Raw genomic sequence first — 20,964 nt, 5'->3', positions numbered from 1 at the left:
ACGTCATAATGCCCCTACCAACTGTATGATGCAAGGCTAGTGCCAGCAGTCTTAATGTTTGCCACGTGTTGAACTTGTCCGCGTGCATTAAACTGTTTTGGTGGTTAAATATCTGTTGTGAATTGCAGTGAATTGACTTAAGTTGATAACTTAATTAGTGACTGCCTAACGTAAATTTACCTGATGCAACCGAATGCTATTCGAAGTCGGTCCTTGTGCATCTTGTATTGGTGAGTTTAATACCGCATGTCATGTTGCATGTGTGACTGTTCACTAATATGTGTTTGTTTGTTTGTTTAGTGAACGTGTCACAGTTTGTTAACTGTGCCGCAGAATAAAAGAATACTGTTCTTTCCTGACGGTGCGGTCAAACCCCTGTGACAAGGCTAGCTGGTCGTGTTACACTTGTTGTGTCAAATACGAGACTCGTGCGGTGCAATGAATGGTGGTGGCCGGACAGAAACATCTTTAAATTTTAGATTTAGGAAGGCGGATTTTAACACCATAATCCAGACTCTTGTTAACCCTTATCAATCGCGGTCACACTGCTGTCCAACACTACGGGAACACATCGGGTAAAAACTAGTGATGCACCGAAAGTTCGGTTTGCCGAATTTATTCGGCCGAAACTAAGGTTTTTATAATTATTCGGTTTCGGCCAAAAACCGAAACTTTTTTACTGCATGTAACGATTGGAATCATTGTTCAAACTGCACCCATGTGTTCTTTTTATTTGTTTATTTTCACCGAAATGATGAAAATCAACTTTAAGCAGCTGGTACAGCAGTCGAGGTTCTATTTTAAGTGCCAACAAAGGGCTGTATGATAGGATTAGATCAGGGGCGTGCAACTGTTTGTTACAATGGGCCAAAATGTACAAATATAATCATACTGAGGGCCAGACAATCAAACAACAAATATACATTTTTTTAAACAATTAAATTAATGGAAAAGCCACGCAAGTTACTCATTGCGTAAGTAATCAATGAGATGTCTGATATCTTCTCTCTCCGGAGATCTTGTCAATGTCAGCTTTGACAGAAGAAGTGGCAACTCGAAGTTGATTTGACAGGTGCTCATCTGTAAGCTGATTTCTGCATTTCGTCTTGAACAGTTTCATTTTAGAAAAGAACTGCTCACAGCAGTATGTGCTTCCGAAAAGCGAGATCATTTTCCTCGCGTGATTTGCTAGATTTGTGTATTTTCCATACACGTAGCTTTTGTAAAATGTAAGCAAATCACTCCCATTGTAGGCCCGCTTGAGATCGACATTTGCTTGCAATTCTATTATTTCTAATTGAAAGTTAGAGGGAAGAGTCTCCACAACCAGGTCAAATAGATGAGCAAAAAGTTGAAAGTCGGCATTGTGTTTTCGAAAATCTTCAAAGCGAGTTTGAAATATCGAAGTTAACTTTTCAACCATTCTAACATATTTTTCACAGTCTTGAATTTGAGCTTTTCTACTTTCCAGACAAGAAAAGTGAGCCAGGGATGATCTGCTCAATTGAGATCGAAAGAGTTCCAGTTTTGCTTGAAATGACGAAATATGTTCAAACATCTTATTCGCTAACTGATGCTTTCCTTGAAGCTTCACATTCAGTTCTGATAGGTGATGGGTGATGTCAGTCAAAAAAGCAAGATCGTTCAGCCATGCATCATCTTTGAGAAAGGAAACATCTTGACATTTAGTTTCCATAAAAGTTTGAATATCCTCCTTGAGATTCCAAAATCTCTTTAATGTGGCCGCTCTGCTTAGCCATCTTACTGCACAAAAATAATTTACATCTTGGTAATCAGAGTTAAGCGCTTGTAGAAACGACTTAAACTGCCGATGATTTAATCCTCGCGCTCGAATGTAATTTACACACGAAACAACATTTTTCATTATGTCACCAAAATCCAGTACTTTTGAGCACAAGTTTTCCTGATGGATGATACAATGGCTCACTAAAACATCTTCAGTTTGAATGGCATCCAAAAATCTTTTGACAAATCCATTGTTTTTTCACACCATTGATGGCGCACCATCAGTGGTAATACCAACCAACTTAGAAGAATCTATCTCAAATTTTTTCATAACTTTTATTGCCTCATCGCAAATATCTTGACCAGTTGTTGTTGATTTCATACTTGCCATATCCAAAAATTCTTCAACTACTTCGAAACTTTCTGTCACTCCTCGTATGAAAACAACTAGCTGAGCAGTATCGTTCAAGTCTGTACTCTCGTCCAAAGCGACACTAAAAGCAGAGCATTTCCTTATCCTCTCCTTTAGGGAAACTACGATGTTTTCTGAAAGATCATCTATTCGGCGAGCCACTGTAAACCGGGACAGACTTGTTTGCTCTACTAAATATTTCTTTTCCGGAGACACATTTTCAATGAATATCTCTAAACAATTCTTGACGAATTCACCATCACTATACGGCTTTCCTTTTTCAGCAATTGCTTCAGATATCTTAAGGCTCAGTTTCGTTACAAGCTCAATGTCTTTCTTGTAAACATGAAATACTTGTTGCTGTTTGCTCAAAGACTTTGCAACTGATGCATTTTGTCTACCCTTAATTGACCCAAAATGCTATCGTAATTAGAGTGTTTTGTAGAATAGTGTCGCTTGATATTATACTCTTTCATTACTGCTATAGTGTTTTGACAAATCAGGCAAACTACATCTTGATTGTGTTGAACAACGAAGTAATTTATAGACCACTCATTGTTGAACTTCCGCCTTTCATAATCAACCTTTCTTTTCTTACTGACCGACATTTTACCATCAAGATTTTAGTAGAATAAATATTGACATCAACACCTTGCACCCATAAAGTAAGATCATGTGCTAACGAATCATTGTCAGAAAAACTATGTTTCCAGAATGCGAACTATGTAGCAACAATGGGGGAGTCATCACAGTGGACTAAATTTAATTAATACTGTGTGGCGTAATGCAAAGTCAAAAATGCCACGATCTAATAGTGAAAAGTACTCGAATACTTAAGGCATCTTGAGTCGGGCCACGTAAATAGGTACCGCGGGCCGTGTTCTGGCCCGCGGGCCGTATGTTGCACACCTCTGGATTAGATCCAATACAGCACATGTTTTGTTTAAATTTATTGCGTTTGAAGAGATAGATACCAAAATTAGTTTCGGTTTATTCGGCCGAACTTTTTTGGCAACTTTTGACGAATATTCGGTTTCGCCCGAATAAAAAAAATGCTGTTTCGGTGCATCACTAGTAAAAACACGTATTCGGTTAACACTGTCAGACGACCGCCACGTTTATACAGAGTGATATTTTATTATTGGACAAAAAGTATCGCTGGGACTACGTTTGATTGCAATACACCACAAAAACCTATTGACAGCTTTGGTGTGCTAAGCAGGAACAAAAAAATGTCATGACAACCATGGGCGTCGATTTTATAACGTTTTGTAAAATATTAAGGGTGACTTTTCTAGGTTTTAGAAACACGCAAAAAACATTTTGTCAGTCGTATCACCCAAAACATAACGACGCAAATTCCGTTTCGTGTCGGTTTGTTTACACACCGAACCATGTTGTTATAGCACTAAGTTTTAAACACTCTAATTACGGATCCCCTTACTGAAAGCGGCACATTTTTGTTTCACTGGGTCTATTGCAGATTTAGTAATCATGAAGTAACATACAAATCTATTACGCAATAATGCCGATTCATATCATTATGCTACAACAACTGCTGCTTTAGGTAACAATCCACGAGACACTTGTGCTTGTCACGATTATGAAGGTGATAATACAGGTTGATTGAAACAAGCTCAACGAATAGTATTATGTATGTGGTTTTCCTGGCTATACTTTTTAATTTTAAATGAAATCTAGGGGGTGACAATACATACGATGTCACCCATGTTTGTTTGCGAGGGATGAAGTCACCCCTAAATCGACGCCTATCATCACAACTAATTACGCACTCGCTGAGTACAGACACCATAAATCTACTAAAAACGTACACAGCAGTTTATTTATCCATTTCTACTTTTTCCTCTGCTTTAAACACACCAAAATTCGGTGAATGATAAGTAGTCTTTCACGTAGTATGTTTTTTCCCAGGATAGTTGCCTGTACCCGCTCTTCTACTGGCAGAACAGCCAAAATCCACCATAGCCAATCGGGACCATTTTCAGTCTGCAATCACATTATTGTAATTGTTTTTTCCAGTGCATCTTACTCGCTATATTTCTCACATTAATTTTTCCATCTTGAGGTGGAAATTGACCAAAGTGTTGGGTAATCCTGCTACTTACATTATCTGACAAAGCCCTGAACCACTCTTTTGCAGCAATGTAAACCTGTGTAAACAAGAAACAAACAATTAGGATTTTTTTAACCACAACTTAAAATGTTACCCAACAAAACAGGACATCTAGTTGGTGACTATTCTAGTGACAAACAATTCAACAAAATACTTAGTAACTTTTAGAATTACATGGTATTTTTGCTGGTATAAGTCTAGAATGCACTGTAAAAAAATTTCTGTAGAGAAATCGTTGTGAAGGAAAAGGTAAAATAACTAGCAATAAACCACCAAATATTTTTTGTTTTGTCACCTTATCTGCAAGGTTTAACAGATCCTGTAATAGTGCAGGGTCAGACACCTTTTGATCAACAATGTATGTATATTTTGCAACATTGTATCCATCTTTAACTTCACAATGTGAAGTTCGAAATCTTCGATAACCAATGCTGTCAACCACTGACCTTCCATCAGGAAAGAACTTTACATCCCTCACTTTTAATAATGTTCCAATAGGATGATGCCTATGTAGTTGGGTTAAAAAAGTAAAATTTTTGGCTTTAGGGATATTACACCAAAACTTACAGTGTTTTTTCAGCACGCATACACATTCCAAATTCTCTTTGATTGTAATCAAGACAACGACGAAGCATAAGTCTGTATCGAGGTTCAAATATATGCAGTGGACAAGGTACTGATGGAAATGCGATCGTACACACAAATACTGGCTTGCTTTGTCTAAACAAGCACCAAGTTTATGATATATACATGAAGTTGATGAACCAGGTAATATGTGTACAACATACGTCAACTCATCAACTTCCTGGTAATGTAGCTTTTCCCTTTCCTTGTATTCTTCTGGCAAATGATGTTTAATTAAAGCTTTAGTAACATAATCACAAGGTGGATGGCTATTTTCAAGTGTCTCTGCAAGATAAACCTTCATTGATTGTTTGCACAACGGGCAAACAGCATTGTGGTCCAAACACCTGCAACACAAGTTTTGTCTGAAACAGAATTAATCCAAACAATCACCTATCATGAATATTACAAGGTAATTTTAAAACAATTTTGGTCTGTGTACTGTGTCAATAATTTTTAAATCGATAACAATACTTACCTTGGGGCACTTATTTTTGTAAACATACAATATAAAAAACAATTGTAATACTTTTCAGGCAATAATTATAGGAAGTTTTATTCAGTATTATAACAAACCTTTCGATACAAAATTGGCAAAAAACATGCCCACAGGGAGTGCACACAGGGTCGTAGTACATTCGCATGCACAAACTGCACTCAAAATCACTTTCATCTAATAGTTCTGCTTCAACTTTTCGACATATGGTAGATTGTATCTTGAGCAAGGTCAAGGCTGTAAATTATAGACATATTTCAAAAACATCTCATAAAAGCAAAAAAGGCATGAACATGAATATTGTGACAGAAAATAGGTATATAATAATTTTTGAGTGTTGTTACATGCTGAAATAAAATGGCTAATGTTCACACTGTACAGCAAATAGCTATTACCAGGTGATGGTGATATTAGTAACAAAAACAAACACAGAACCATGTCATGTGAAATATCCCATTATGGATAAACTTCCATAAAAAACTTACTTTGTTCACTATTACTAAAAGAAGCATTGGTAAAAAAAGCTTCTGTTAAGGATGATGCAACAGATAAAAGTGAGTAATTTAATCTGTCTCTAGTTTCTTTATCAAGCTCCAGGTTTTCTGTAGAAAAAATAAGTAGTTGGTTTAAGGAATGATAACTTGCAACTGTTTATCTAAACCTTGTGTAAACATTTTAACTTACAGACCAATCTGGTTAATCGCATAGCCAATTTGCCAAGCTTTTTTATGTGATTAACCCAGGGGCACACACAGCCTTTTCATTAATGCCAGCCGCATCGCACAGATTTAATTCACCAACGGCCGCCAGTGAGTCCAGTACTGATGATTTCGCATTTGCTTATGCCCAAAACTGTCATGAAATGCTATATTTATCAATTTTCTCACCTAAAAATACAATATCTCATTCTGTTTTGTGACAAAGACTGACCACTTCAGAAACCAAACATCCGGGCAAAACTTTTTTTTTACAATGCACGGCCATCAAAACAAATGCATTATAAACATGTGTACGGCCGCATGAATTAGCATACACGGCCACATGAGGCCGTTTGGCCGCAGGTTGTGCACCCCTGGATTGACCAGAATAGCTAATCAGAGGGGCAAATTTACACATTGCCAGCTAAAACAATGCCCAACTATGGTAGCATAGATACGTTTTGCTCTAATTTGTAGTCCAGTTAGTTTCTGAGCATAAGTTTGTGTGTTATTGTGCAGTTCCAATGCCACAAACATTAAAGGTGTTTTTCAAGTTTCGTTAACAGTGTGATGTGGGCAAAGGATCAAAAAATAAATGCAGTTAACAGGACTTACACATTGTAAAAGCACACTGAAAGGGTTCCCGTTGTAAAAAAATTATAGAATATTGGTGACAGTGGTTTGCACAACACTAATTGTGCCAACATAACATTTAGGTAAACATTTTCAGGGCCCTTTCTGTAGTTATGTAGTTTTAAATTATGTATTTACCACACTATTGCAAAATGATAAAAAAAACATTATGCCTGGTCACCAAAGGACAAATCAATTCACTGCATATATAGAAGTGTAAAAAAACACATAATTTCTATTTGTTTGTATTCTGATTTAGAAAAGTGGGTGATGCTAGCCTAAAAATTGAAATTTTAAATCAACTTTATGAATAAACCAAAAATAGGTGACGAGCAACAATATAGTATCAACCAACCTGTAATTTTCTTTGACAAATCACAATCAATTTCAAATGCTATGTTTGGATGAACATAAAGACTGCTTTGACAAATGATGTCATTGTACACCAAATCATCACAGTGGTCAGATGAGCAAGTCAATGTACCTCTGTTTGTGTCACAGTATAGCCCTTCCTTGCTAAAACTATTACTCATTGATGAGCATTGCCTTTTCGGGCCGCCCAACTCTACATCTTCTTCATGTGCTCTTTTTCTAGAATTATTGGTGCCTTTGCATTTCACATGATCAGACAATTTGTCGCTGCTTATCAATGTAGATAGGACCTACAAATAAAAAGTATTTTTTGCTGGTGGTGTACCGAAGCTTAGGTTTGCCAAATTTATTCGGCCGCATCAGCAAGTTTGATGAAGATTCGGTCTTGGCCGACTAATTTGGTATATACATCAGTAAGCTTTCCTCCAGGTCTGACAGTCTTGAGGCTTTACATACCTCTTTTAATCTTAATTTTGCTCTCTTGTTGGATTGATCATATGATAAACAGATACAGAAAAATAGCAAAGCTTTTTCAAAATGGTTTTGTGCATAGCAGATTTCACCTAATACTAAATGAACCTTGAAGACAAAATGAATCCATTACAGTTACTCAAAAAAAAAAATAAATAAACTTAACTGACCTCTGGCCAGGTTTTAGCCAAACACAATGCCAAATAAGCATCTTGATATGCTTTATTAAATTCATTCATACAGAACCACGCCTTTGCTCTGTGAAGGTATGCAACATGACTCTGCGGGGCTGCAAACAAATGTTCGTAATTTGCCATCAGGGTTGTATATAATCAATGTGTATGTATCAATGATAAAGCCAAGTTTGCAATCATACCATTTAAGTTGCATAGATTAATGCAAACAACTTTATTGTACTTACATAGATTGATGGTTTTGTTAAATTTTTCCACTGCATTGGAATACTCCATCTTTCTAAAGTGCACCAATCCTTCAACAGTATATGATCGGCTCATCCACTCAGTGGGATGCCACTTTTGGAGTATGGAAGATAATGTAACATTCCCTCTTAAAAAACATGTTGTTGATTACTAAGAAAAATTTGGACAGCAGATTCCAACTACCACAAATTGATATTCTTAACAATACATGTCAGTAACTGTTTAGCTAAATGTCACTTAGTATGATATTTTACCAAATCAAAAAACAACTTTATAATGAATTGTCATATAATATAAGGTTAAAATAAAGAATGATTTACAATATATGTGATATTATGTGTTACAGAAGTATAATCCATGCAAAAATATGTCTTGTTATATCGCCTTAAAAATATTAACATATTTCAGCAGAATATTCTGCTAGGTTCTCACTGCACAAACTTTGTAAAATATCATCAAAAAAAGGAATACTTCTGATGTCAAATGTAAACCTTGGCCTCATAAAGATATTTTTTTTTATAAAGGTGATTTTATAAGTCTCTGGCATCGCAGTCAAGATGGATCAGCCAATCACCAGGATTGAAAGTTCAAACAAAAACTTTATTTTTCAGATCTTGCTCTGACTTGGCTGCCATGGCAGTGACATTTGTTATACACACATGTGTCAAACCTGAATAAGTGAAGTTTTTCTTTTTGTATGGGTTTATTACATACTATACAGCTTTCCACAAGATTTTCAGCACCATTCAGACAATAGTTACAGAATGTATGACCACACTGTAGTGTGGTGGGATTATAAAGCAGTTCACAACAGCTTTGGCAAGAAAACTCATCCATACAAATTTCTGCAAAATAAATAATATGTTCAGATGATCGTCTGAGAGTAAAAGACTTTGAGTCAGATACAGCTAACCAAATTACAGTTAGTGTTGATGAAGATGTATTCAACAAGGTATTCCTAGATAGGCCAGCGATTTTTTACCAACAGTCAGGGAGACAGGCATATATTTTTACACTCATGCCGTCAAACAAAATGGTCAGGCGATAGATGAAAAAACAGAGGCTGACTATAGTGGTTGTGATTAAATGTTGACAGTGTCTACGACAGTGCTCTTCAACCTTTTCGGTGCCATGGAACCCTTGGAAGTCGTTCGGCAAATATTGTGAAACCCCAATTTAAAAAAACTACAAAAATACTTTCCACCAACATGCTTTGCAGATTGTCGTAACTACAAGCATCAACATAGCTATAGTTTCCCCCATCTAGCCCCAAGAAAGATATTTGGCATTTCATGACACAAGTTTGTGATGTCATAAAATTTGGCATATACCCCAAAAAAATTTGTCGGCGCCTTTGTACTAAAATGTTCTAATTACATATGGATATGTTCGTTAATGTTACACATGTATGCAAAAAGTTAAGTATAAAATTTAACACATACCAGTGACTTTTTTACCTGGCAAAAGGGTGACCTCATTAGAATGTATTATCATGCATTCAAATATCTTTTGTCGCAAGTGTTTGACTGCTTCAACAACCAAATTAAGTATTGTTTCAACAGTAACAAAATCGAAAAAATCCGGAGAAATCTACAACAAAGAAAAGATTAATTGATAATGTAAGTGTTATCTTTCAGTATGAAATTGGCTTTTGCAAAACTCTAATGGCTTTTGCAAAACAAATCAGAGAATAAGAGTGAATTTTAAACAAATGTTAGCAAGTTTGTTGATTTCAAAAATATAAAATATGGGAGAAAAGAGGAAACTAAATAAAAGTCACTCTAATTTTTTTGTCATAATCCCCGTGGAAACTATTTTTTTGTTTTCTCCTAAAAAGCACATTGTCCTTTAACTGGTCACATTTCCAAACACAGAGCATTGTTACCGAACATGTGGCATATTTAAAGTGTTGACGTCATGATTTCACCACCCACATGAGCCTTATCTACGATCTGTGATGTCAGTCAGGTCAGTCTATAATCCTGAACAATCAACTGATAATAAGTTCTTGCCGACACTTTTTGAACAAATAAAACATGTCAATGTTTTCAGCAGTTTCGGCCAGTCTCTTTATTCTCAGAATTTATGAGTACACCCGTTAAATAATAAATCCCAAAAAAATGTTCCCAAGTTTGAAAAAGTTTCTTTGGTGTGTAGTGTGTTGGGGTGTAAAAGTGCATTAATTTCCCGTTACGCACTCTGTGTCCGCAGTTGCTTTGTTTATCGGTTGTGCTCGTTGCATTCATGCCATGATGACTGCTCATGAAACAATCATTTGTCTTGCCGTTGGTTGACCTTATAAGTTATTAATTTCTGCTACAATTTCTTTACAGAGGCTGCAAGCTGAGATATAATTTGTTTCACAAGATTCCACCAAAATATATGATGCTAAATAATTATTTTTTTCGTCTATTTTAAATATTTTTCATAACTATTTATCTCCTACCACTGAAACATCGATGTATATTTAGTGGTGCAAAACCATGTCTTGGACCATTGCAGAATTTTTATAATTTGCGAAGTTTAAAAACGATTGCACCGCAATACTTAATGCCCGTCGAGGATACAGATACAATTGCATTGCGTCGTATTATAGAGTTTGTTATTGCAATTTTTGTTAAACTTAAGCGCACATACAAAACTTTTGTGTTTTCGAGGAAGTAAGTTGTTCGTAAGTTTTGGCCAGTGCTGCATTTAAAATGCATACATAGCATTACCATCCCAAAATTTACTCAAACATTCTAATTTAATAGTAGAATCCAACACACTTTTTTCAAAATCAATAGCCTGAAAGCAAAATTCGATTGTAATGAAACACTCAAGTAAAAGCCCTGACATACACTATAAACCGTGCATCCATGTCAGTGTCAATAGTATACATGCTGGGGTGATAATTTGGACATACCTTTATTCTCTCAAAAATTACTACTAAGAAATGTACAAACCTGTGATGAAAGATCTTGAATGACTGTTTTAATCTTAGCATATATCTCTTTGTTTGCAAACTTACAGTAGTTGAAAGTTTTACTGTTTAGCAGATCACCTCCAATTGAATCTCCACTTGTAAATTTTGATTTTAAAGAGATTCTTTTAAGAATATGTGGCTCAATGGATGGTAAACTGTGTAGTTCTGTTGATATAGATGTGTTGTTCATGTCCAGGATATTATATAATGTTTTTTTGCAATTTTTTGAAAGCTTTTGTCTAAATAAAACATTCGCATCAAAACTTCTTCCATTCAAATTTTTAAGGTCAATTTAAAAAGAAGCTAAGAAATAAAAAGTAAAACACCATTCTGAAAATATCTCAATGACCAGCAATTCCACCTTGCCTTTTGGGTTTATCCATTGATAAAAAATTTGGAAGCCACAGTGGCTATATTTATATATAAAACTAGCACAACCACCAGCTTTTTTTGCTTTTTATCTGGAACTTGGTTGTTTTTTAAACAGTTTTTCCTGTTTTTTTTTTAAATAGCTTTCATAAAAGCAAAGTTTTAGATCATATAGTAGTGCTTTAAACTTTTGTCCACGGTAAGCACGAATACTCATCTTTATACACAAACATGTAATGGAAAGTTGACATTACTTGTTACATAATTGGGGACTTGGGGTAGGAACTAGGAATAATGCATTTTGATTTTGCGAGGTGGTTACCTTTTGACAACAGTTAATGGCATATTGTCATCTGTCTTGCGAAAGTGTTTGTCTTAGTTTTTCCTGGTACTGTACAATAACCTAACTTTCAATGGCCTAACCTTATCACTCAACGATTTCCACGACCATTCAGCGATTTTGCTGTAAACACACAAACACAACGTTATTAAATTTCTATGGCTCACCAACAGTTATGTAACAATAGGTAGATACACTAACGTACAGAAGCCGAGAGATATGACGTAAGGAAGGGTTTTTTTCACTTCTTTTATTCTATTTTCAAACAACCAACAACGCATGAACAGTATCGGCTTGTCACAATTCGAGACACAATTTAATATTTTGTTTAAACTTGGTCTTTCGTAACCGCTTTCCACTCTTCTATATCACGCCTTCGCTGGTGATCTCGCTTACATTATGTCTTGCAGCGTACAAATTAGGGATGTGCCAAATGGACAAAGATTCGGGTTCGTGCGAATCCGAATAAATAGAAACATTATTCGTGCGAACCCGAATATATTCGCATGTAAGTGTGACGTCAATAATAGTTGTTCGTTTGCATCACCTTTACCACTAGTGTTTAGGAAAAACGATACTTTGATTTCATAACGTAATAAAGCCGTTATGTCATGATTGACCAAATATAATGTTGAACAACACAAGACTTCCGTTCTTTTGTTTTCAAATGCGCTTCTGTATTTTGGTGACGAAAACCCGTGCTACGAGCAGCGCCCAGAACTATAATACGATATTAGACCACCGGGACGGTATTTTCGTCACGTTTTGTTCAATCGTGGTGATAAACCAATAGCAAAAACGACTGCACCAGTTCTCGTGGCGTTATAAGCTGTGTGCTACTGTTATTGGTCATGCGAAAAAGACAAAAACTTTGACGGTTGTATCACACAACCATATTATGATTCAATAAATATTCGCATACGAATCTTGCGCAATATTCGGGTTTGCACGAATATGAAATCTGTGCTCATATTCGGCGAATCTATTCGGGTTCGGGTTCGCCTTGGCACATCCCTAGTACAAATATATTTCCCTGTCGCTGCTTTGCTGAATCTATAGTCTGCTTGCGTGTTCTTGCTGAAGACTATACTTGATTTGAAACTCCGTGGCAGACTTGTTTATTAATTGAAAAGCACGATTGCAATTACCAGGTGGCTTAAGTTAAATTTGTTTCAAGCGCGTTTAACACGTGCCGGAATTGCAGCGAATTAAATATTAAAATAACGTGCGAACGTTTACAGCGCGATGGCGAGAATAACAACAGGGCCGAGAGACGTCGAGCGACTAAGAGCGTAGACTTGACTAGCCTAGACTGTCGAAGGATTACGAAAATGAGCGTTTTATAACAAAGTGTTGTCCAGCAGGATGCCAGAAAGCCTGTGGGAGCTCCGGCAGGAAAGCTTAACACCGTCTGCAGTCTTCGGTCCGTATGTGTTCCAAATGTGTAAAGAATTAAGTAGGGAACATGCGTGTTGCTACACATGTCCCTTCCTTGTGAAGATTGATAGTTTCTATCCGAAATCCAATATCGTCTTGACCTTTGACTGTTGCGAATTGGGGTGCATTGAATTCGGTGACTTGTGGTGGTTATCGGCCGCATTATCGTCTTGGTTTTGCTGTAACGGTTATTCTTTTTTTTTCTGTGTACAAAAGAAAACCGGCAGTAAAATGCTCAAACAATTTAAAATATCAAGCTTTTATGGAAATTGCGTGCTGCATGACAAATAAAAAGGTTTATAGTAGTAAAAAATATGTTTTTGGATTAGACAGCAACAAAGACCATAAAACGTTAAAAGTGGTAGTTTAGTTTAAGATAAATTCATGTCACAAAAATAGAGGCCAAAACTTAAAATCATACGTGAGTTAGGTTAATCAACAGCTACATGCTTCAACCAGCCATAACAATACCCTAGCTAAAATAGTGCAAGGATTTCTCCTAAAGGAACGTCAGTCGTGCTTGACTAAATACCATTGGCATAGAAGTCATGTCGTCAAGACCAGGGAAGGTCTAAGGTATTCCGACATAATGACTGAAAATTGTATCTGTGTGACCTTGCTACACGAAAGACGTCAGGTCCCTTAACTGCGCCGCGCCTCTGCTGTTGTGCATATGGAGGACTTTCTAAGCAGACAAAATGTTTAGGCTAGGGTCCACAATTCAGCATTAAGTAACGTCAAACACGTATGCCAATAAAACTAACGTTTTAGTTACATGAGTTACTTTAAACTAAAGAACCCCTTTCTTGAAACAAAAAGAATATAATACACACATACATACATACTGACATAACCATATAGGATAGGCGTTTTACTTGCATAGTATAGTTTCACAGACAAAACATGCTTTAAGAGCAAAACTGACTTATTGCTATTTTTGCCAAAAGTAAATAAATCCAGAAAACTTACAAACAATTTATTATAAAACATACTCCTCCCAAATGTACGGTTTGGGACAGTGCATTTCAAACATAACAGCACACCGAAACACGGAATAAGCGAGAGGCATTTGTCGCTCGTTTGTATTTGCAAATCGAAAATGCGACGGCACAACAGAATAGCGTTCATTACTTCATGTCTTTTTATATCACGATACAACCCATTCGCCACTAGCATTCGACGACGAATTACAGCGTGTTAGATGCTCATTTAAACCTTTTGCCTTAACGATAAGGCATAACTTTGCCATTCTTCGTTTAATGACGCTAGATTGCGTTTTCAGATCAACATGTCGGACGACACTGCAGGGTACTTGGCTTCCCTGACAATTTGTCCCGATGATGCTAGCGCAATGAGTCTAAATGAAGGTCTGACATGTTGGCTAGTTGCCAGTGAATTATCTGTCCACCTGTGCTCTAGGCTGAGATGCGGGCAGGCAGAATAATCCCAATTATGGTTTATTGATCAAATTGAATGGAAATCAGAAATAGTCTTGTTCAAAATAGAATCGAATCAAATAGAATAGCATGGAATAGAATAGAATAAAACGGTGAGAAAGGCGAAAGCGTTACCGTATATAAATGATAGTCACGTGATATTCGATATTGTGAGAAAAAGGCAGTGTGTTCGTAAATATCATGTGGATAAGTCTCTAGGGGCATTATTTAAGATAAAGTGTCCCTGTCTTGAATAGTGAGTGAATAACGTGGTGCAACCGAATGCGATTCGAAGTCGGTCCTTTGTGCATCTTGCATTGGTGAATAAATACCGTCTGTCATGTTACATGTGTGACTGTTCGCTAAAATGTGTTTGTTTAGTGAACGTGTCACAGTTCGTTAACTGTGCCGCAGAATAAAAGGATACTGTTCTTTGCTGCCGGTGCGGTCAAACCCATGTGACGAGATTAGCTGGCCGTGGGGCCTGTTAAGTGATTCGTGTTACATCGTTAACGAACTAAGAATCGTCAACATGCGAAGGATCGACGATTGACTTGATCACGACGAACATTTCCACGCCGTGAAATTGCATCACAAGTAAACCGTATGACAGAAGATCAAGAAAACGAAATACGCTTGCGCAGAGAGTCTTATGGAAAAACCGTAAGATCTTTCAGCGCTACGTGAGTTCCTGCCCCAAGTAAATGCAAACTTAGATAAGCTAATTGAACTTTACTCAAATATGTCGGATAGTGATAAACTACCAGAGATAGTCTCGCGTAAGCGTCGTAACGTGGATATCGAAGCTGCATTACCCGCAGCCTAGATCCGTTCCCCTATCAATTTCACCAGCCGACGCGTTGTCTGTGCACCCGAGTGGAAATTCAACCTCGAGTTCTATACGAAGTGAAATTGAACGCAGTAAGGTTAAAATAAAGCTTGCGAACGTGCCCAAGAGGCCGAAAATGTACGAAGGGCCTCAAAGAAGTGGATAGATTACGTCGAAAGGTCGAGCTGGAGGCAAAACGAATTCGACGTGAGGCAGAGAATGAAGTCCGGCGCATCAGTGAAGAAGCAAAGAAGCACTATGCGCAAATGCGTCACGATTTGCAACTAGCTGAAGTGGAGGAATGGGAGAAACAGTCTACCGGTAATTCTAGCCTGGCGTCTGTTACCAAATGTAATTTAATCTTAACCACAATTACTGTCAAATGTTTTGCAACATACGAGCTCACAATTTCCGTCAGATGCTGTACGGCGCTCGTGTCCACAACTTAGGTCAAATGCGCAACACATAAAAGCGCCTGTGAACGTGCTCGTACCACGCATCGAGAATCATAGGACTGGTACGTATGATGAAATCCCTCGTGCAGGCGCAAATAGATGTTGCCCTAGCCCCGCTAATATCTCGCTACTACCAAAGACATATCATGACGCATACCATGTGAACTTACCGAGTCCGTAAGTAGCCAAATTTGATGGTGATTCACTAAATTACTGGCTATTCGTACGACAGTTTGATACCTACATTGCTAAGAAGGCCCACAATGATGAGATGCGGCTGTTGTATTTGGCACATCACTGTAAGCCCCATAATCGTGAAAAAATTATAGCTTTCCATCCCATTTCATCTCCACCTGCATTAGACGTTACCTTAACCGTTAGGTAAACCGCTGTGAACGTGAGCCCACCGACATCCCCTCCTCCAGCACCATCCAAGTACATTGTTTTTCGACTGCCCTTCCTTGGCCCTGTAAATCATCATATACGGCGTGAGTTACTATGTTTCATTAACACACGCAGCAATTCCTAAAACAAGCTGCGTATGATCCACGTCACTACTTCCCTCTCCAAATTCTTCAGCTTCAAAGACAAGCAACAGCTTCTCCATCGCTGTAATTTTGTCTACCAACTCACCTGCTCCTGTGGATCTATACTTACATTGGTGAGACCACGCGCAACCTTGCGGTTCGCATGAAGGAGCATCATCCCTCAACTAAGGTCAGGTGGTTGAGGTCAGCAACCACCTGTGAGAAAAATCGGATCATCATGTTAATTTTATTTGCCCAAAGTTGTACATAATTGTAGCATCAAATCCAGATTGCTAATTCTCGAAACACAATACATCCAGGACCACAAACCATCACTGAACGTAGATGACAGCTCCAAATCCCTATACCTATTTAACATTTTGGTCGCACTGTAGCCTGACACGTCGCAACTGATGACGTCGCTGTTGTGCTGACGATGCTGCTGTCACGTGATGCGCCTCCGGCATGTTGCTTGGTGTTGTGTTCTTTTCTCCCTGCTCAGTCCCTTTTCTACCTCGACGCTTGCATTGGTAAATCACACCACAAATTGCTGCATTACCCGGCCCCTCCTACTTAATCCGAAGGGGTAAGAAATGACAATCCTGCTTGTGCTACGATCCGGAGTCACGACTATACAGTGCAAGTGTCAACGCGTCTAGTGTGTACCTGAATGTCGTACTGTGACAAAACGCATGTTTTCCTTGGCCTAGTTCTGACCACGCCGCATGTTTCCTGAAACTCAACACTGGAACACCAGACGGAAAAGACACAGGCGGAGTAAAGCTTTCCTGCAGAGCTCAAACAAGCTGCTGATACTCTGCTGGACAACCACGTTTTTCCTGACACTTATAAAACGCCCTCGCAGTCTTTGTTCTCTCTCTTGGTCTGCCATTATTCTCGCCATCGCGCTGTTACGATTGCACGTTCTTTTGATAGTTAATTTGCTGCAATTTAGTCACGTGATACACTCTAGTTAAACGCGCTTGGAACAAATTAAACTTTACGCCTCCCGACATTGCAAACGTGTGTTTCAATTAATAAATAAGTTTGTTCACGGAGTTCTAAATTCAGTAGTCTACAGAAAGAACACGTAAGCAGACTTAGCTTCAGTTACAGCAGCTGACCGGAATCAAGTGGTACGCTGCAGTACCTGTCGTCGCCATGGGACCGCTGTCATTGCCACGAACGCTTTTCTGAATCAGGGTTCTACCACAACGTTTTGTGAACGTAAGTTGGAAAACAAGTTAGGTGCGTCTGTACGACCCCAAATAAATTTGTTGATCACATTGGCGCTGACACCAAAACCGGTTGAACGTGGAATACGTCTTTCTTGCAGGCTGTGTAAGCAGACTAAGCACTTCTCCCATTTTCGTAAGTCCTTAGCAGGCATCTCTTCGTCCCATTCAATTTCTTGCTTGCACAAGCTTCTATAAATCAGCCGGGCTCGCAACACGACGGGGGTAACAAAACCCAATGGGTCGAATAGATAATTCATAGTTGACAAGACGAGTGCGCAGCTTTATTGGCAACGAAACAGCACATAGAAATGCGTCAGCATGAACATTCCACTGTATACCAAGCACACGCTCTTGTAATTCAGCGTCCAGTGGGCGCACCTGCAAAGTCATTGCTAATTCATTTTCCGGCAAGCAATCAAGAATCTCCTTGCAGTCTGACAACCACTTGGTCAAGTAAAATCCACCCTTCTCAAGCAAGGAGCGCAGACCATCGACTAGCTGCAATCCAGTTTCATCATCTGTCACCGATGTGAGGCAGTCATCAACATATTACGTTCAACCGTAGAGGCAACAATGGGTTCAAATTCACTTCCAAAACCACTAGCTGTTTGACGTAAACAAAAGGCTGCGCAGCTTGGAGGCGAAGTTGCCCCGAAGATATGTACATTCATTCTGTGGGGTACAGGCTCACGTGACAGGTTCCCACCAGGCCACCAAAGGAAATGCAAACTGTCACGCTCAGGGGGAGAGGCAACTTGTACTTTGTAAAACATGGCCTCAATGCCAGCTAGTAAGGCAATTGGCGACTTGCGGAAGCGAAACAAGACTGTTGACAAGATCAGGACTTTGTATCAACGTTTGGTTTTAAAGACAGTCCACGGTATTGAGCTGCGCTATCAAACACAACACGCAATTTACCAAGTTTGTGAGGGTTCACAACACCATGATGAGGTATGTACCACGTCCGATGTTTGGTAATCAGTTCCTTCTCTGGTACTTCTTTAGCACATCATTTGTCAATTGTTGTTTGCATTTGCTCAGTGTACTTCTGATGCATTATCCCGTCGTTGCTCAATCGATGTTTCAACGATTTCAGTCTTCACAGCCAGAACAGCGGCCATCAATTCCAACCGTGGAATAGAATTTTCACCCTGGGGTGTTGGGCGACATTTATTTTCGTTGATCGGAGGTAGCACACAGCTCCGTAGGCTTTATTGGATGCGTGGTACGTCCTCCGATCTTCTCTGGAGAAAGGACTTTCAAACAATTCGTCTTCTTCTTTGGGGATCAGGTCACTCTCATCGCTTAGAAACATGGTATGGGCGGTGTCCACGACGCAAGTAAAGTTGGCATCTGCAGCAGGTTGGCAGGCAGCTTCGAGCGATCGACCCAGCAAAAACCATCCAAGAGGCGTCTTCACGGTATCTGGGCATTCATCGTTTCCAGGACGACTGCTGTACGCGATGTGCCACAGGTATCAACAATGTGACAGTTCCACCAGCAATGGAAGACAGTTGCATTTTCCTTATCGATGGGTGTATCTTCCGAGTTTTAGGGCGTCTTGGCCCGTTCCGTAAACTCTATGTATTTTCCTTAGACGCCCTTGACCCGTTCCGTAAGCTCTATACATTTTCCTTAGACGCCATAGGCCAGTTCCGTTAGCTCTATATATTTTCCTTAGACGCCATAGGCCAGTTCTGTAAGCTCAATATATTTTTCTCAGACGCCCTTAGCCAGTTCTGTAAGCTCTATTTATTTTCCTTAGACCCCATAAGCCAGATCCGTAAGCTCCATATGTTTTCCTCAGACGCACTTAGCCAGATCCGTAAGCTCTATATATTTTCCTCAGGCGCCATAGGCCAGTTTCGTAAGCTTTATATATTTTCCTCAGACGCCCTTATAGCCAGTTCCGTAATCCCTACATATTTTTCTCAGACGCCCTTAGCCAGTTCCGTAAGCTCTATGTAATATCCTTAGACCCCATAAGCCAGATCCGTAAGCTCTATATATTTTCCTCAGACGCCCTTATCCAGTTCCTTAAACTCTATATATTTTCCTTAGACGCCATAGGCCAGTTTCGTAAGCTCTATATATTTTCCTCAGACGCCCTTAGCCAGTTCCTTAAGCTCTATATATTTTCCTTAGACGCCATAGGCCAGTTCCGTAAGCTCTATATATTTTCGTCAGACGCCCTTGGCCATTTCCGTAAGCTCTATATATTTTCCTCAGACGATCTTAGCCAGTTCCTTAAGCTCTATATATTTTCCTTAGACGCCAAAGGCCAGTTCCGTAAGCTCCATATATTTTCCTCAGACGCCCTTAGCCAGTTCCGTAAGCTCTCTATATTTTCCTTAGACGCCATAGGCCAGTTCCTTAAGCTCTATATATTGTCCTCAGACGCCCTTAGCCAGTTCCGTAAGCTCTATATATTTTCCTTAGACGCCATAGGCCAGTTTCGTAAGCTCTATATATTTTCCTCAGACGCCCTTAGCCAGTTCCTTAAGCTCTATATATTTTTCTCAGACGCCCTTATCCAGTTCCTTAAACTCTATATATTTTCCTTATAGACGCCATAGGCCAGTTTCGTAAGCTCTATATATTGTCCTCAGACGCCCTTAGCCAGTTCCGTAAGCTCTATATATTTTCCTTAGACGCCATAGGCCAGTTTCGTAAGCTCTATATATTTTCCTCAGACGCCCTTAGCCAGTTCCGTAAGCTCTATATATTTTCGTCAGACGCCCTTAGCCATTTCCGTAAGCTCTATATATTTTCCTCAGACGCCCTTATCCAGTTCCTTAAACTCTATATATTTTCCTTAGACGCCATAGGCCAGTTTCGTAAGCTCTACATATTTTCCTCAGACGCCCTTAGCCAGTTCCTTAAGCTCTATATATTTTCCATAGACGCCAAAGGCCAGTTCCGTAAGCTCCATACATTTTCCTCAGACGCCCTTAGCCAGTTCCGTAAGCTCTATATATTTTCTTTAGACGCCATAGGCCAGTTCCTTAAGCTCTATATATTTTTCTCAAACGCCCTTAGCCAGATCCGTAAGCTCTATATATTTTTCTCAGACGCCCTTAGCCAGTTCATTAAGCTCTATATATTTTCCTCAGACGCCCTTAGGCAGTTCCGTAAGCTCTATATATTTTCCTTAGACCCCATAAGCCAGATTCGTAAACTCTATACATTTTCCTCAGACGCCCTTAGCCAGTTCCGTAAGCTCTATATATTTTCCTTAGACCCCATAAGCCAGATTCGTAAGCTCTATATATTTTCCTCAGACGCCCTTAGCCAGTTCCGTGAGCTCTATATATTTGCCTAAGACGCCATAGACCAGTTCCG

General features: G+C 38.9%; 2 protein-coding genes across 3 annotated transcripts; both read right to left on the bottom strand.

The window, feature by feature from the left end:
* Positions 1-982: 982 nt before the first annotated feature.
* On the bottom strand, positions 983-2,766 carry LOC145911901 (general transcription factor II-I repeat domain-containing protein 2A-like). Its single transcript, XM_082999337.1, has 3 exons — positions 2,671-2,766; positions 2,026-2,578; positions 983-1,764 (listed from the first exon to the last, which is right to left on the bottom strand). The coding sequence occupies exons 1-3, from the start codon at positions 2,764-2,766 to the stop codon at positions 983-985; spliced, it is 1,431 nt and encodes a 476-aa protein (XP_082855463.1).
* Positions 2,767-3,982: 1,216 nt separating this feature from the next.
* On the bottom strand, positions 3,983-11,816 carry LOC145910154 (LON peptidase N-terminal domain and RING finger protein 3-like). 2 transcript variants are annotated; one of them, XM_082997177.1, is made up of 14 exons: positions 10,972-11,816; positions 9,484-9,616; positions 8,697-8,871; positions 8,008-8,153; positions 7,757-7,875; positions 7,572-7,694; positions 7,099-7,405; positions 5,898-6,014; positions 5,493-5,649; positions 5,081-5,263; positions 4,860-5,012; positions 4,588-4,798; positions 4,225-4,329; positions 3,983-4,165 (listed from the first exon to the last, which is right to left on the bottom strand). In XM_082997177.1, exons 1-14 carry the CDS (start codon positions 11,179-11,181, stop codon positions 4,013-4,015), a joined length of 2,292 nt encoding a protein of 763 aa, XP_082853303.1. In that variant the 5' UTR covers positions 11,182-11,816; the 3' UTR covers positions 3,983-4,012. The 2 variants fall into 2 exon arrangements, with proteins under 2 accessions (XP_082853303.1, XP_082853304.1); XM_082997178.1 differs by having other exon boundaries at positions 11,070-11,209.
* Positions 11,817-20,964: the final 9,148 nt, after the last annotated feature.

This window comes from Ascidia mentula, chromosome 8 (assembly GCF_947561715.1).
Source record: "Ascidia mentula chromosome 8, kaAscMent1.1, whole genome shotgun sequence".
In the NCBI taxonomy this organism is placed as follows: Eukaryota; Metazoa; Chordata; class Ascidiacea; order Phlebobranchia; family Ascidiidae; genus Ascidia; species Ascidia mentula.
This window is presented reverse-complemented; position numbering and strand designations above follow the sequence as displayed.